Source organism: Apaloderma vittatum, unplaced genomic scaffold, assembly GCF_000703405.1.
Source record: "Apaloderma vittatum isolate BGI_N311 unplaced genomic scaffold, ASM70340v1 scaffold3003, whole genome shotgun sequence".
Taxonomy (NCBI): Eukaryota; Metazoa; Chordata; class Aves; order Trogoniformes; family Trogonidae; genus Apaloderma; species Apaloderma vittatum.
In genome coordinates, this window is record NW_009708428.1 from 21,600 (window position 1) to 33,602 (window position 12,003).

The window sequence follows — 12,003 nt, forward strand, 5'->3', positions numbered from 1 at the left end:
CATTCCTGACCTGCTTATTTTCTTCTCAGAGCTGTCCTCTTGGCTCTATCCACGTGTAATCTCGTATGTAGATGTGATTTCAGTGTCTTGCATGTTGTAACCTTTCCCTTCAGCGTGCACCAGCTGGATGCAGCGTCAGGTGAAAGGTGGGTTTTCTAATTTAGGGCAACCCACTGTTGCAAGTAGTTTTTGTCTGGGGAGTTTGCTCTTCTACCCAGCTTTCCATGGCCTGGAGGAGACGCAGTACAGTATTAGTGGTTCCCCAGCCTTGCGAATTTGAGATATTCCACAAGACGATGATTTTGTAACAGCAATCAGAAGTTATTGAGGTTTTTCCTGCTTGCCTCAGTGTCAGTGGATTCTCAAACAATTTGATCAGCCGCTGCAGCAAAATCCACCCCCTTTGTTAAGCCTTCTGTTACTTCATGGGGACATTTGGTCAGATTGGCAACATGGACTGAAGCGTAGCAGTAATGCAGCCACTAACAGAAAGAAATGGGCTTGACGGAAGATATGTATAAGGGTATTTTCTTAAAATGCGGCAGCTCTGTGACAAAGATCTAAGTGATTGCATTTGCATCTCAGGTTTACAGGGGAGTTTGAGTTTTTTTGCGAAAAGAAACTAGCTAGTAATGTTTGTTATTAGCTGGATCTGGAAGCTTTTCCCTAAGCTGTGTTTCAGTCAAGAGTAACCCTCATGCTAGGTGTGGCAGAGCTATTGAGCCCGATTGAGAAGAAAGGTGTTACCAGTGACATGAAATGAAACAAAACTCCCAGGTGACAGTGGGCCTGACTGCAGCTTCTGAAGTGACCAAAGTTTGCTGGTCGCTGTCACAGTCTGGGCATGCAGCCCGGCTGTCACGGCTGATAATCTGGTTTCTGGGGCAGTAGGAGCCAGAAGAGCTCTGGAGGTGGCATTGGCAGATATGGTGAATGAGAGCCTGTTGTTTCCTCTGGTTATTCGAAGTAAAAACTGTAGTCTGATGTGTGAATCAATAACAGATTGACATGACATCATTTATTTCCAAGCAGCATTTCTTTTTAGCAGAAGATTTACTCTCTCCTCAGTTGTAGAACACATTTGTCCACAAGGCAGAGAAAGCAAAAGACAAGAAAGAAATAATAGAAGTGATGACTTTCCCTGAAGCAAATTTAAAAATAGCTTTTAAAAAAGGAATGAAACAGAGGTGTTTCTTCAACAGGTGCCAAATAAGAAACACCAGAATAACTTGTAGTATTTGTATCTTCCCTGATTCTTCAAGTGGGGGTACACTGGTGCAGACCATGGAGGTAACAGTCTAGGCTTCTTTAGGCCTGCGTACACCTCCAGGCACTTCAGTGCTTAAGAAGACTCCAACTCATTCAACGTTGTGGAGTAAAGGTCCCTCCTTTATCCCACCTAACGTTATGCCCCTGAGGGATGTAGGGGCCTCCGTGACTCTGCACGTCGCCCTCCTTCAGCGCAGAGGGATGGGAGCACACGTGGGCAGTTCTTCCTCTCCCAGGGAGCCATTCTGTTGACATGAGACTCAGTGAAAGACTGAGGCCTTTGGCTCTTTAAATCAAATTCATGTTATGTTGCAGTACAGAATCATAATGAAGCAAACCACGGGAAATTTAACTACTCCAAGGCCTCAACTGCCAGTCATCCTTCCTTGCTCGTGCCAACTCGAAGTACCGAAGTTGTCAAAATAAATTATGATTAAAAGGGAAGATGTCATAAAAGATTATTCAGCTTTGCAGAATATTTCATAATACTATATATCATAAAAGTTAGTCTTTGAAACTCTAGACATCTGCTTTCATTATTATTATTACAGAGTGTTAGATGGGACAGGCAGTTCAATTTGGTACTCGGACATCGTTTTGGAAAAACAACGGTAAAAGGAGGTGACTCTAGCACTAGGAAAGTTTTGTGCAGTTCTCTTCAAAATAAGTAACTTGTAGCCAAGTGAAAATTATAAGACTGTGCTAGATTTGGGCTAAAGTTTCTGCTGTTGGTCCCAGTGGGAGCATGAAAAGTGCACGAGAGCACTGACTGAGATTTTTCCCTAAGATTTTCTTTTTTGCTTAAACTAGATATTTTAGTTTCTGAAGTGCTGTTGTTTTATGCTATGTAGTCCATTGAACTTAAAAAGAAGTTTAGTTTTTAGAGTTTTTTCAATTCCATTGCATGACACATCAGCAGTATATTTATGGAATTATTTTGAAGAGACATCTGGATGGTTTTGTGTCTATTTATGAAGGATAAAACAGTGAAAATGATATTTCTTCCTACACATTTCCATCAGAAGTTCAGCTTATCTGTACGTAGTAGGACTTAATGACTGAAGAACTAGTAGGGTTTTGTCATTGAGAAATGCAGATGATAAAAAGAAACATCTTACATTAGAAATCCATTTTTCTAGCTATGGTGTCTCATTTAATTGCTTTCATTGCATAGGGTATTTTCAGAAGAATTTTATAGGCTTTCATAATACATGAAAACTGCAGGATTTTCTTTAAAAGTTTGAAAATCTTTTGTGGGTCCTTCAATAGATGAGTTCTCATGAAAGGTATGGCAAAAGCTTTTATTGTTGGTCAGAAACAGGTCAGTGAAAAATTTTACTTGCAGGTATCAAGAAACCCCTCAGTAGACATCTGAGATCTCCCAGAAGCCCCGTAGCTGAACAAGGGAAAGCTGGAACAAAAAAAATGAATTCCGTGTTAAAAGAGAGACAGAAAAAATGGTCTGGATTTCTAAGCACTTTTTCTTGTGAATTCTAAAGAAATATACTAAGCCAGCAAAATGTTTTTATCTTTATAAACTTCTATAAATAGCTAAAAGTATGATTTGATAGAGAGAACAAGTTACTTTTTATAGAGTCTAAGTTGAAATATGTATATAAAATATACATGTATATGTATATAAAATTAAAAACAACATTTTTCATACATAGCAGCTTGCCTAAAGCTAGAGGTGAAGAGGGATTTATCCCACTGAAGGTGAATGCTTGTCATAAATGCCTAAAAGTGACCTCAGTCAACAGGGCCAGTCTTAAACATAATTTTTAAAACCCCTGGATGTGAAGTTTTTAATTTTCAAGTTCAGCGGCAAAGAGTATTTCATGTGTGCACAAAACCAAAACAAACCAAAAAAGTCAGTAAAAACTTCTATATGCAAAAAAAAAATCCACCAAAAATAAGGGTTTAAATAGCAGTGTTCTGTAGATGTGTATTAGTTTGCAGTCTTGAACTGGGAAGGAGTTACTCTGCTCCTGGTGCGGTGAGCAGTGATGTAATCTCCAGCAGTTTGCATATGGCTCTGAGGCTCACAGCCTGCTAGTTTCAGGCAACTTTAGTCTTTATCTGGAGTCCACCAATCTATGAATCTGTTGTGTGGCAAAAGGGAATAACAGGGAGCTGGGACCATTCCCAGCAGCTCTACTGAATCTTCAAAGGCAGAAAGCTTTGCTAACAGTGCTTGGTGCATCCACTCAGTGATCTATGAAAAAAAATTAGGCAGGTTTTTCTTTTTTCTTTTTAGCTTGGCTATTTGCTGAAGTAGCTGTTTCAGCCTACTCAATTTATTTCCTTTAGCAGGGGACGGCAGCCAGTTGATTCTTTCCACCCGAAAGTTCAAGAAATGTAATAATGTGCATTGTTTCATTGTTCTTGCTCGGCCCCACACATTCTTGGAAGGCCATACAAGGGAGAAATAATTCAACAGTGCAAAGAACATAAAGACCACTCTTTCTCTTCTTTTTTTTCTTTCATTTCTTTTATGCAAGAAAACTGTTTTGAAGGCAAAGACGTCTTTATGTGAAAACCCATTGCTGATGCAGCACTGAGGAGAGCAGTGGCAATTTCCTGCCTCCGAGGCAGGGCGCAGCATTAACTCCTGGTGCTCTAGTCTCACTTGTTTGAATTTCTTTTATTTCTTGAAGTCCAAAAAAAAATAATAAATAAAATTAGACTTTGCAAGCAAGTTTGGGCTAAAAAAAAAAACAACCAACATGTAAAATAGAACCTAGAGGCTAGGAAATGTGTCTCTAAACCAGGTAGTGCTTGTGGTTGTAAGGGGCCAAGCACCTTGGCTGTTCTGTATGTTGTGAGAAATTCATGACAGTAACATACATCTCCTTGCAGAAAAGTCTTGGGGCTTCATTTGTTCACATTTTTCAAGGCTTTGGGAAATATTCAACTATTTGAAGTGTTATGGCCTATTTTTCTTGAGCTGCTGAAACTATCCTGAAATATTATAGGTGAATACAAGGGACATAATAAGATAGAAATGCATTAATATTTTACAGTGTGTTTATTAGTAGCACTAGAAGGTAGAAGTTATAGTAAGACAGTACATGTTCCATAATTAGGCTTTTTCAGAGACAAATATGTACTTTATTAACTCTTTGCACTTTGAGCGTGCGTAACGTTGCACAGTCATTAACTGTTTGTTCACATTAAGGGTCCAGCTGGAACTGAAAGCTAGAATACTTGAAGCCAATTACTTCAGGGCTTCACAGGAGTTAGATGTTTTTTCTTCAGGTGTAGCTGATCAGTATTAGACTCCCCAAATCGTTAGAGTGGCAATATACATGCTTATTACCACCTCTTTAATGCAGTTTCCCAGGGTAAAGGTGTGTGGTGATTTGGTTTTTGTTTTTTCCTTTTTCCCCCATGGCAGTTTAGAGAAGCATTGCATGCCAAATAGGCCTTTTGTAAAACACGAAGCACTCCTGCAGGAAAAAACACAAATTTTGCAGATATCTTTATTTTTAGTAATGACAGAAAAATCTGGAAAATGTAGTCAAGGTTCATTGTGGGCAGAAAAAAAATACTCTAAACCCCCTCTTTTTAATTGCATTGTTGTGCTACCTTACTGTTAGGTTTTTTCCTCTGTTGTTTCTCTTTTGAGTAGGCTGAAACACTTGTACGGTAGATTTCTGCATGTTCAAGTTGCAAAAGTAGAGTTTAACAACTTGAAACAATCCATAGAAAAGATAATCCACACTTGGTGATGATTTCATAGTCCTCCAAAGCACTGAGGAAAATCACGAGGATTTGGCATTTTAGTGAGAACCTAGGAAGCAACTTCCCTCTCCCCATCTATGTTTAAACTGCTGTCCACAGAGCACTCTAAATTTTATTTAAGGAAGATCTTGGGTGGCTTCTGCTTTCAGAATTCCTCAAAAACTTGACAGCAAGAAGCAGAAGCAGCAGAGTCTATCTTTAGAAGCTGCTTTTATGTTAAAGCTTTAATTAAACAGTTGACAGTAGAGATTAGCGACGTGTGCCGTGGTGATAATCTCTGGGATTCTCCTACTTCACCTCCAATGCAGTAGCATCAGATTTCATCTTCCTTTAGAAAGCAGCTTATGATTTTTGCTATTTGTAACTTCAATATCATGTGTAGTTTGAGAGAGAGATAGTATCAAACTTTATTTATTAAGGATCATTTAAAACTGTATTTCCAGGTAGGTGATAGAACCTGGTTCTACTCTGTCCATTAGAGACCACATCTACCAACATCGAAAAATACAACCTTTGTTAAAATTCAGTGCTGTTCAAGTGATAGTGTAGGGATTTTAGGCGCAACATATTTTCTTCAATAATCTTGGACAACTTGACCAGCAATACCATTTCCTTTTGCATGGAAAATATTATGGTCAGAAGAATTTTCTAAAAGCTCTTGGGAGTGATCCAAGTAAACTCTTCTGAAGCAAGGTAAGATGCCCGCGTCTAATGAAGGACAGAGATGTGTGCGCACACAAGCGCACTGTGCTTAGAACGGCAAAGGAACACAGGTTTACGGATCTATCTCACCAAAAGCATTTAGGAAGCATTTTTGAGGGAGTCGGACTTGATGATCCTGTGGGTTCCTTCCAACTTGAAATATTCTCTGATTCTAAGTTCTGTAGTAAAGGAACATGCTGCATCCTATGTGGTCTCACTCATCAGCAAAGTGATGAAACATTTCCACTTCAAGATATAAGGAAAGAGATAGATAAAAATTATTGCTCTACTTCTTTAATGAAGAAGGTGGGGGCAAAAGGATGAGTTCTTGCATTCTTGGGAGGTACCTTAAAATAGCCCTTTGAACATACCACAAACAATACTCAAATATTTGCATAAAGACATTTTATTATGAATGCAATGTATATAGAGATTTTTTTTCTTTTTTAATCTGAGATGCTTATATAAACAGACCCATATTGGCTGAATGACTATCAGTTTGCAGGGCATGACAGTGGTTGAACACCCTTCAGCTCCAGAGCTTTGCTGAAGTTAATCTCCTGAGGTTTAGCAGTACCCTTGGTGAGCTTCAGAAATCGAATACATCCTTTAAAACGAATATTAGTGGTCAGCCCAAACTGGGTCACACCATCTGAGGGAGGAAAAGAACAGAAAAAAAGAATTTTGTTAGTTTGAGTTGATACTTAAGTTTGTTCTCTGAGAGTCCTGCAGGAGAACAGATGTCCCCAGCAATATATTAATATATTTTATTTGCTGTATATATCTTCTTTATTTAAAGAATGACAAACATTATGAGTGAATGGGATAAATGCTTAAGTTCGTTCTAACAGTCCAGTCATCTTTACTTCTTCTGTCCTAGCATGACAGCGACAGAATCCGAACACATTTAAACTACCATTGTAAACCATGTAACTCAGTTACATGACACAGAGGAAGTTAAGGAAAATGGCCAAATGCAGCTTTGCTACCTACACATGGTTTATGATGCATTCGCAATAGTCCTGCAGGTCTCCAACTTCTTGAGCTGTTTATCCACAGAACAACAGAGAGGAAAAAAAAAAAAGGCTAAAATGGATGCAATTCTCAGTCCTAACATAATGAAAAAGCCAGTTTCTCAGTATAGGCTTTAGATGTCATTTAAGGAACAGTTTTGAGAGTTTTCAAGCATTCTGATTTTTTTCTTGCTGATAGTAAAGCCAGGGATTTGCGTACATCTCTTCCACTGAAGAAGGAGGGAACAGAACTGAGGGTTGGTTTGACCAGGAAGCTGAAATTATTTTTCCTAATTGCTTGAAATTCATGGCCCAACTTGTTTCCCAGTGTTCTTCCAAGTGAAAAAGTGGCTACAGGGATGCACTCCAATACAAATCTATGTCACTGATAAAGGGTTCCAGAAATAACTTTACACAGGTAGAGGACTGATTGGCCATAGCTTTATGCAGTTTCACAGAGGATGAGAAGACTGAATCCATCTGTCCCTCCTTGCAGAGAGTAGAGTGACAGTAGGAGATGAGTAATGGCTTTTATGTGTACCCAGGAATTTATGTCCTTGCCTATGCTCTGGTGGTGAAAAGTTTCTCTGCACAGGAAATTCTCCACCAGCTAATTCTAACTGGATAAAACTGTTCTGCACCATGTTTAGGCAGTCAGGAGAAGCCTCAAGAGGACTGGAAAATACAAACGCTTACTAATTTTGCAAAATCCCATGATACTGTGTTTTAAATCTGTGATGAGGCTGTCTAGGTATTGGGAATGTTAAAACAAATCTCGGATGAGCTAGACAACTCAGCAACAGAAGTGTGAGGTGTTTAAATATGCATGTAGATTTATTAAATACTTTCATAACTTGCCATGTGGCTGAACTCAGAAACATCACTTCGACTCGATGTAAGTGTAGGCTTGTTTTGTACAGATTACAGTGTTACTTCCATTTGTTTCTCTTGCTATCTTCCTCTTGACGTACAGTCCAGAATGAGATAGTAGCTCCATCTGTGGTGTTTCTTTCGTGCTCACTCCTATACTAGAATCTTGTTTTGTTATAAAAAGGCTGCCACAAAGCTGTTTTCCTTCTGGCACAAAGTTGTTGGTCCTTATCAATAGTCTGTGACTGAAGTACAAATCTCATATCTCAGTATCAAGAACACTTTTTGAAAATGTTCCAAAGTTTGAAAGAGAAGGCTTTTTGGATGCACCGTATTGGGCATTAGAATGGGGGGAAGAACAACTTCGGAAAAATCATTTAGGAATTAACTCACGAGGTGTCTTGCCATTGACTTCAGTATGCACTAGAGCAGACACATACTGCAAACATACATAGCTTTTTTGTTTGCAAACTAGAGGGAAACTATTATAAATGCAACAAAGTTGGCACTTTGCAAATGTGTTAACTCTGTTTTAAGGAAGCAACTTGCTATTCAATAAACTTACTGACTGCCAATGAACAGATCAATACTAGCATTCATTATGAGCTTAGTGAAAGACAAAGCTAGCTACAGAGCTCAGCCCCATTCGAGATGATGTTCAATTACCTCTACATGAAGCAAGTTCTCTTGAGGGTTTCTGGAATACTGAGTTTTAAATTTTGATTATCTTTTTTTTTTCTTTAAAAGCCACAAGACTGTGCAGAAAGACACCAGTCAGAAAGAGATGGCTTCCTCTCACCTCTTTGCAAGCTGTTGTCCACATTCCTCAGTTGCTCCAGTTTTACAGGCTGGTTTACACACACAGTGCCCTGCCCCACCCCAAGGGCATATATGCATTCAAGTAAAGAATTTAAATAATTTAAGTAATTTAAATATAAGTAAAATATTTAAATATGCCATTCTTATGTTAAAGTTAAATTTGCCAAATGCTGTTACTTTTGTAACATTATTATGCTGTTACTATACAGAAAGCACGAGGTTGTGCGTGTGGGCAGCAGAAGGCAGAACGCTTCCCTGCTCCTCTGTGACAGTGCCTACATTTGAAAGCGGGCAGAGGTATCTGAGGGAGTCCCTTGGTGCTGCAGAATTTCTCATTCTGAAATGCAGCTGGATTCAGAAACGAGCATCCATGCCAAACAACAGAAACTCAGTCAGTCTGGCCCATCAACTAGCATACTTGTCCTAATGGTATTTAAGAAATTACCAAGGCGATATTGCTAGATCAAAAGTAAAGCATCATTTGCGTGTTAAATGCTCACCAGGATATCCTCCAACAAAGACAGGGTCGTTAGTGTCTGCTGAGGTCGAGGCCCTGTTTGGGCTGTTGCCATCCACCTGCCTGCCATCCACAGTCAGCTCTAATCGGTGTTTCCTCTTGTTTGCAAGAACCTTGTGCCACCGTCCGTCACACAAGCTGCCTGGTGCATCGGGTTCGTAGACAGCAGAGAATCGGCCAGCACCATTGTCAACGTGAAACATCACCTGAAGTGCAAGACAGGGGTGTTGGCTAATTCCCAAAACAGTACTATGGTTCTTTTTTTGTTTGTTTGGTTGTTCTTTTGAAGTCAACATGCTCTGACTGTACACACTAAAGCTCTAATTTAATACCAGATTCTATGTGGATTGCTGTCCCTTTTGGATCTGGGTTATAAACACGAGTGGAATTATGCAAAATTGTTGCATAGGTTGTAATTTTTCCATTTTTTAGTATTAGTTTTAGGGTGTTTTGTCTCCCTTGCCCCTCTTCTACGCCCAAGCTCTTTATAGTGATAGATTCCTGAGTTTTTTTCCAGACTGTGGAAAAAAAGATATACACAAGAAACTAATATTATTAATGACAAAACCTTTCCTCAAAACTTCTCACATTCTCACTAATTTAAGTCCTCATGTGGCAGTTTTAGGAAACTCAAATGTTACAGAATCTTTTAAGATAACTTTGTAAAAGTGTAAGAGCCTCTTGATGTATGGGAAATGGCAAGTGCTGCACAAAGGAGACCCCTAATATTCATCGAGACACCTTTAGATTTGAGTAATAAAGTTGCATTTGAACTACCTGTGCTTTCTGAAACAAGTCTCTATAAAAAGCTGTGGTGGTTTGGCCCTGACTGGAGGCCAGGAGCTCACCAAAGCTGCTCTATCACTCCCCCTTTTTAGATGGACAGGGGAGAGGGGAGATGTAACAAGAGGCCTGTGGGTTAAGATAAAAGCAGTTTAATATGGCAAAAGCAAAGGCTGCGCACGGAAGCAAAGCCAAACAAAGATTATTCTCTACTTCCCATCCTCAGGCGATATCCAGCTGCTTTCCCAGGAAGCAGGGCTCCAGTACGCATAGCAGTTGCTCCGGAGGACAAACACAAATATCGAATGCCCCCGCACTTCCCTCTTCCTTCTCGCTTTTATATCTGAGCTGACGTCATATGGTATGGAATATCTCCTTTGGTCAGTTTGGGCCAGCTGGCCCAGCTGTGTCCCCCCCCAGCCTACTGTTGGGGGAACCTTGGAAAAAACCACAAAACCACAGCCTTGGTGCTGTGTGAGCACTGCTCAGCAGTAGCCAAAACACTGGGGTGCTACCAACACCCTTCTAGCTACCACTCCAAAACCACAGCACCGAGAGAGCTGCTGTGGGAAGATTAACTCATCTCAGCCTGATACAATACAAGAGCCAAAAATGCCTTGCTACTCACTTTTCCATCTACTAATTCGATGCCAAGCCCATCCATTTTCTGGCTGCTGACTCCTAGGAGAACACCGTTCATTCGTGTTGTACGGAATTCAAATTCCACAAGCAGGTCTGTTCCCACTTTGTATGCACCAACTTGGAAAGAAAAGGGGAAGGATAATAAAATGAAATGAAGAAGAGCGTTTAACATATTATTCCTAATAATCACACCAAGTGTGTTACCAGTAATGCAAGGTAATGAACTCTGCATTATTAATGTGTTCCATTTCACGTGAAATCACTTAAGTAACTGTTACAATGGCTGTGCTTGGGGTGAGATGTAGCTAGAAAGCCATATAATCTATCCCTAGGCAAAAAAACTAAAACTGATCAGTGAGAGTTTCAGATACTGGTCTCACTTTGCCTCCAGTCAACAAGAGTTGGAAATTTTTGAAAGCAGCATCTCCTCTTTCTGTGTTCTTTGCCTATCAGCAGAAATGCTGTTTGTTACCTGTTTTGGCAAAGCCTGTTCCATCGAAGTATGTTCCTTTCTGTGGAGTGACAAAACATTTTCCAACGTTGAAGCTGGAAGTTGGATTATCTAAGTCAACAGGTGATTCTGTCATTTGAAAACTTCTGATGCAGCCATCGATGCTGTAGGTGACCTGTAGGCAATATTTCAAACAGAACGTGTAACTATGCAAAGTAAGCTGAAATGCTCTGAATAAAAGCCTGAAGTATGTCATCAAAAAGTACCTTTCCTCTGCTACTCTGCTGGATTTATGGAGCTGAATAAAACTTTAATTTTACATGGCTAATCCTTAATATCTGATTGTAATTGGAATCTAATCTCAGTCCTACTGAGGATGAATTACATTACTTTTCCAGGATGTGGTCTGAGTCACATCTATTTGGCTTAATGGACGGGACATAAAATAATATACTGCATAATGAAACATAGCAAATTACATCAGCAATACAGGAATTTAATGGCCTACACTTTACCTTTTTAATTGACTAGGTTATGAGGTTTGTGAGTAGATGAAGATACGGGATATAGTTCTCTGGGCTGCCGGTAATTTTACTAGGGCTTTTTTTTTTCCCCTCCTTAATCACTTTATGATGGGCCTACTGTTGCATGGTAAGACAGAGCTAATGCAGGTATATGGTTACTAAAATGAAAAAGCTCCTGCGTAAGCGTTGTCAACTGTACATAGTTCTTCACATAATAACAGCGTGTAGGTCTGGAGACCACAGTGACAAGGGGCCCCTCAGCTGGAGGTGGGAGATATGCTTGTGGGATTTGGAGGCTCCAGTGTAGGGTAGCAAATTGCAGCTTCCAGTTTGGCTTCTGCACTGGGAGCATATTGCTGTGTCTCCAAGTGGGTGGTACGTTCACACTTAACGCTGGTGGTGTCAGTAAGTGAGATCCTGCTTGGGGCAGGAGCAAGGGGCTGCCCTGGGTGCGACCAGTGCATCCCGGTGGGACCTCTGAGAGCCACTGGCATCTCCTCCAGAGCTGTCTCCACCTTTCCTCTCTGAGGTGTGCAGAAGCTGCATTTTGTTTCTCAGCTGCAGACAAAGGCTTTGATCTGTGACTTAAAAGTCTGGAAAAAGTCATCCCTGATATCAGTGGGAGAGAGGAAAATTATAAACGTGTATTTTGAGGGTTGGACTAGATGA

General features: G+C 40.1%; 1 protein-coding gene across 1 annotated transcript in view; it reads right to left on the reverse strand.

Moving 5' to 3' along the window:
- Window positions 1-6,108: 6,108 nt before the first annotated feature.
- LOC104271757 (laminin subunit alpha-2-like) overlaps window positions 6,109-12,003 on the reverse strand; it is a gene marked incomplete at its 5' end in the record, with an annotated part of 31,603 nt that continues 25,708 nt past the window's right edge. Inside the window, 4 exons of the mRNA XM_009866537.1 lie at window positions 6,109-6,367; window positions 8,918-9,140; window positions 10,346-10,476; window positions 10,832-10,985. Of these exons, the coding sequence (XP_009864839.1) occupies window positions 6,210-6,367; window positions 8,918-9,140; window positions 10,346-10,476; window positions 10,832-10,985 (666 nt within the window). The remainder of the gene's footprint in view (window positions 6,368-8,917; window positions 9,141-10,345; window positions 10,477-10,831; window positions 10,986-12,003) is intronic.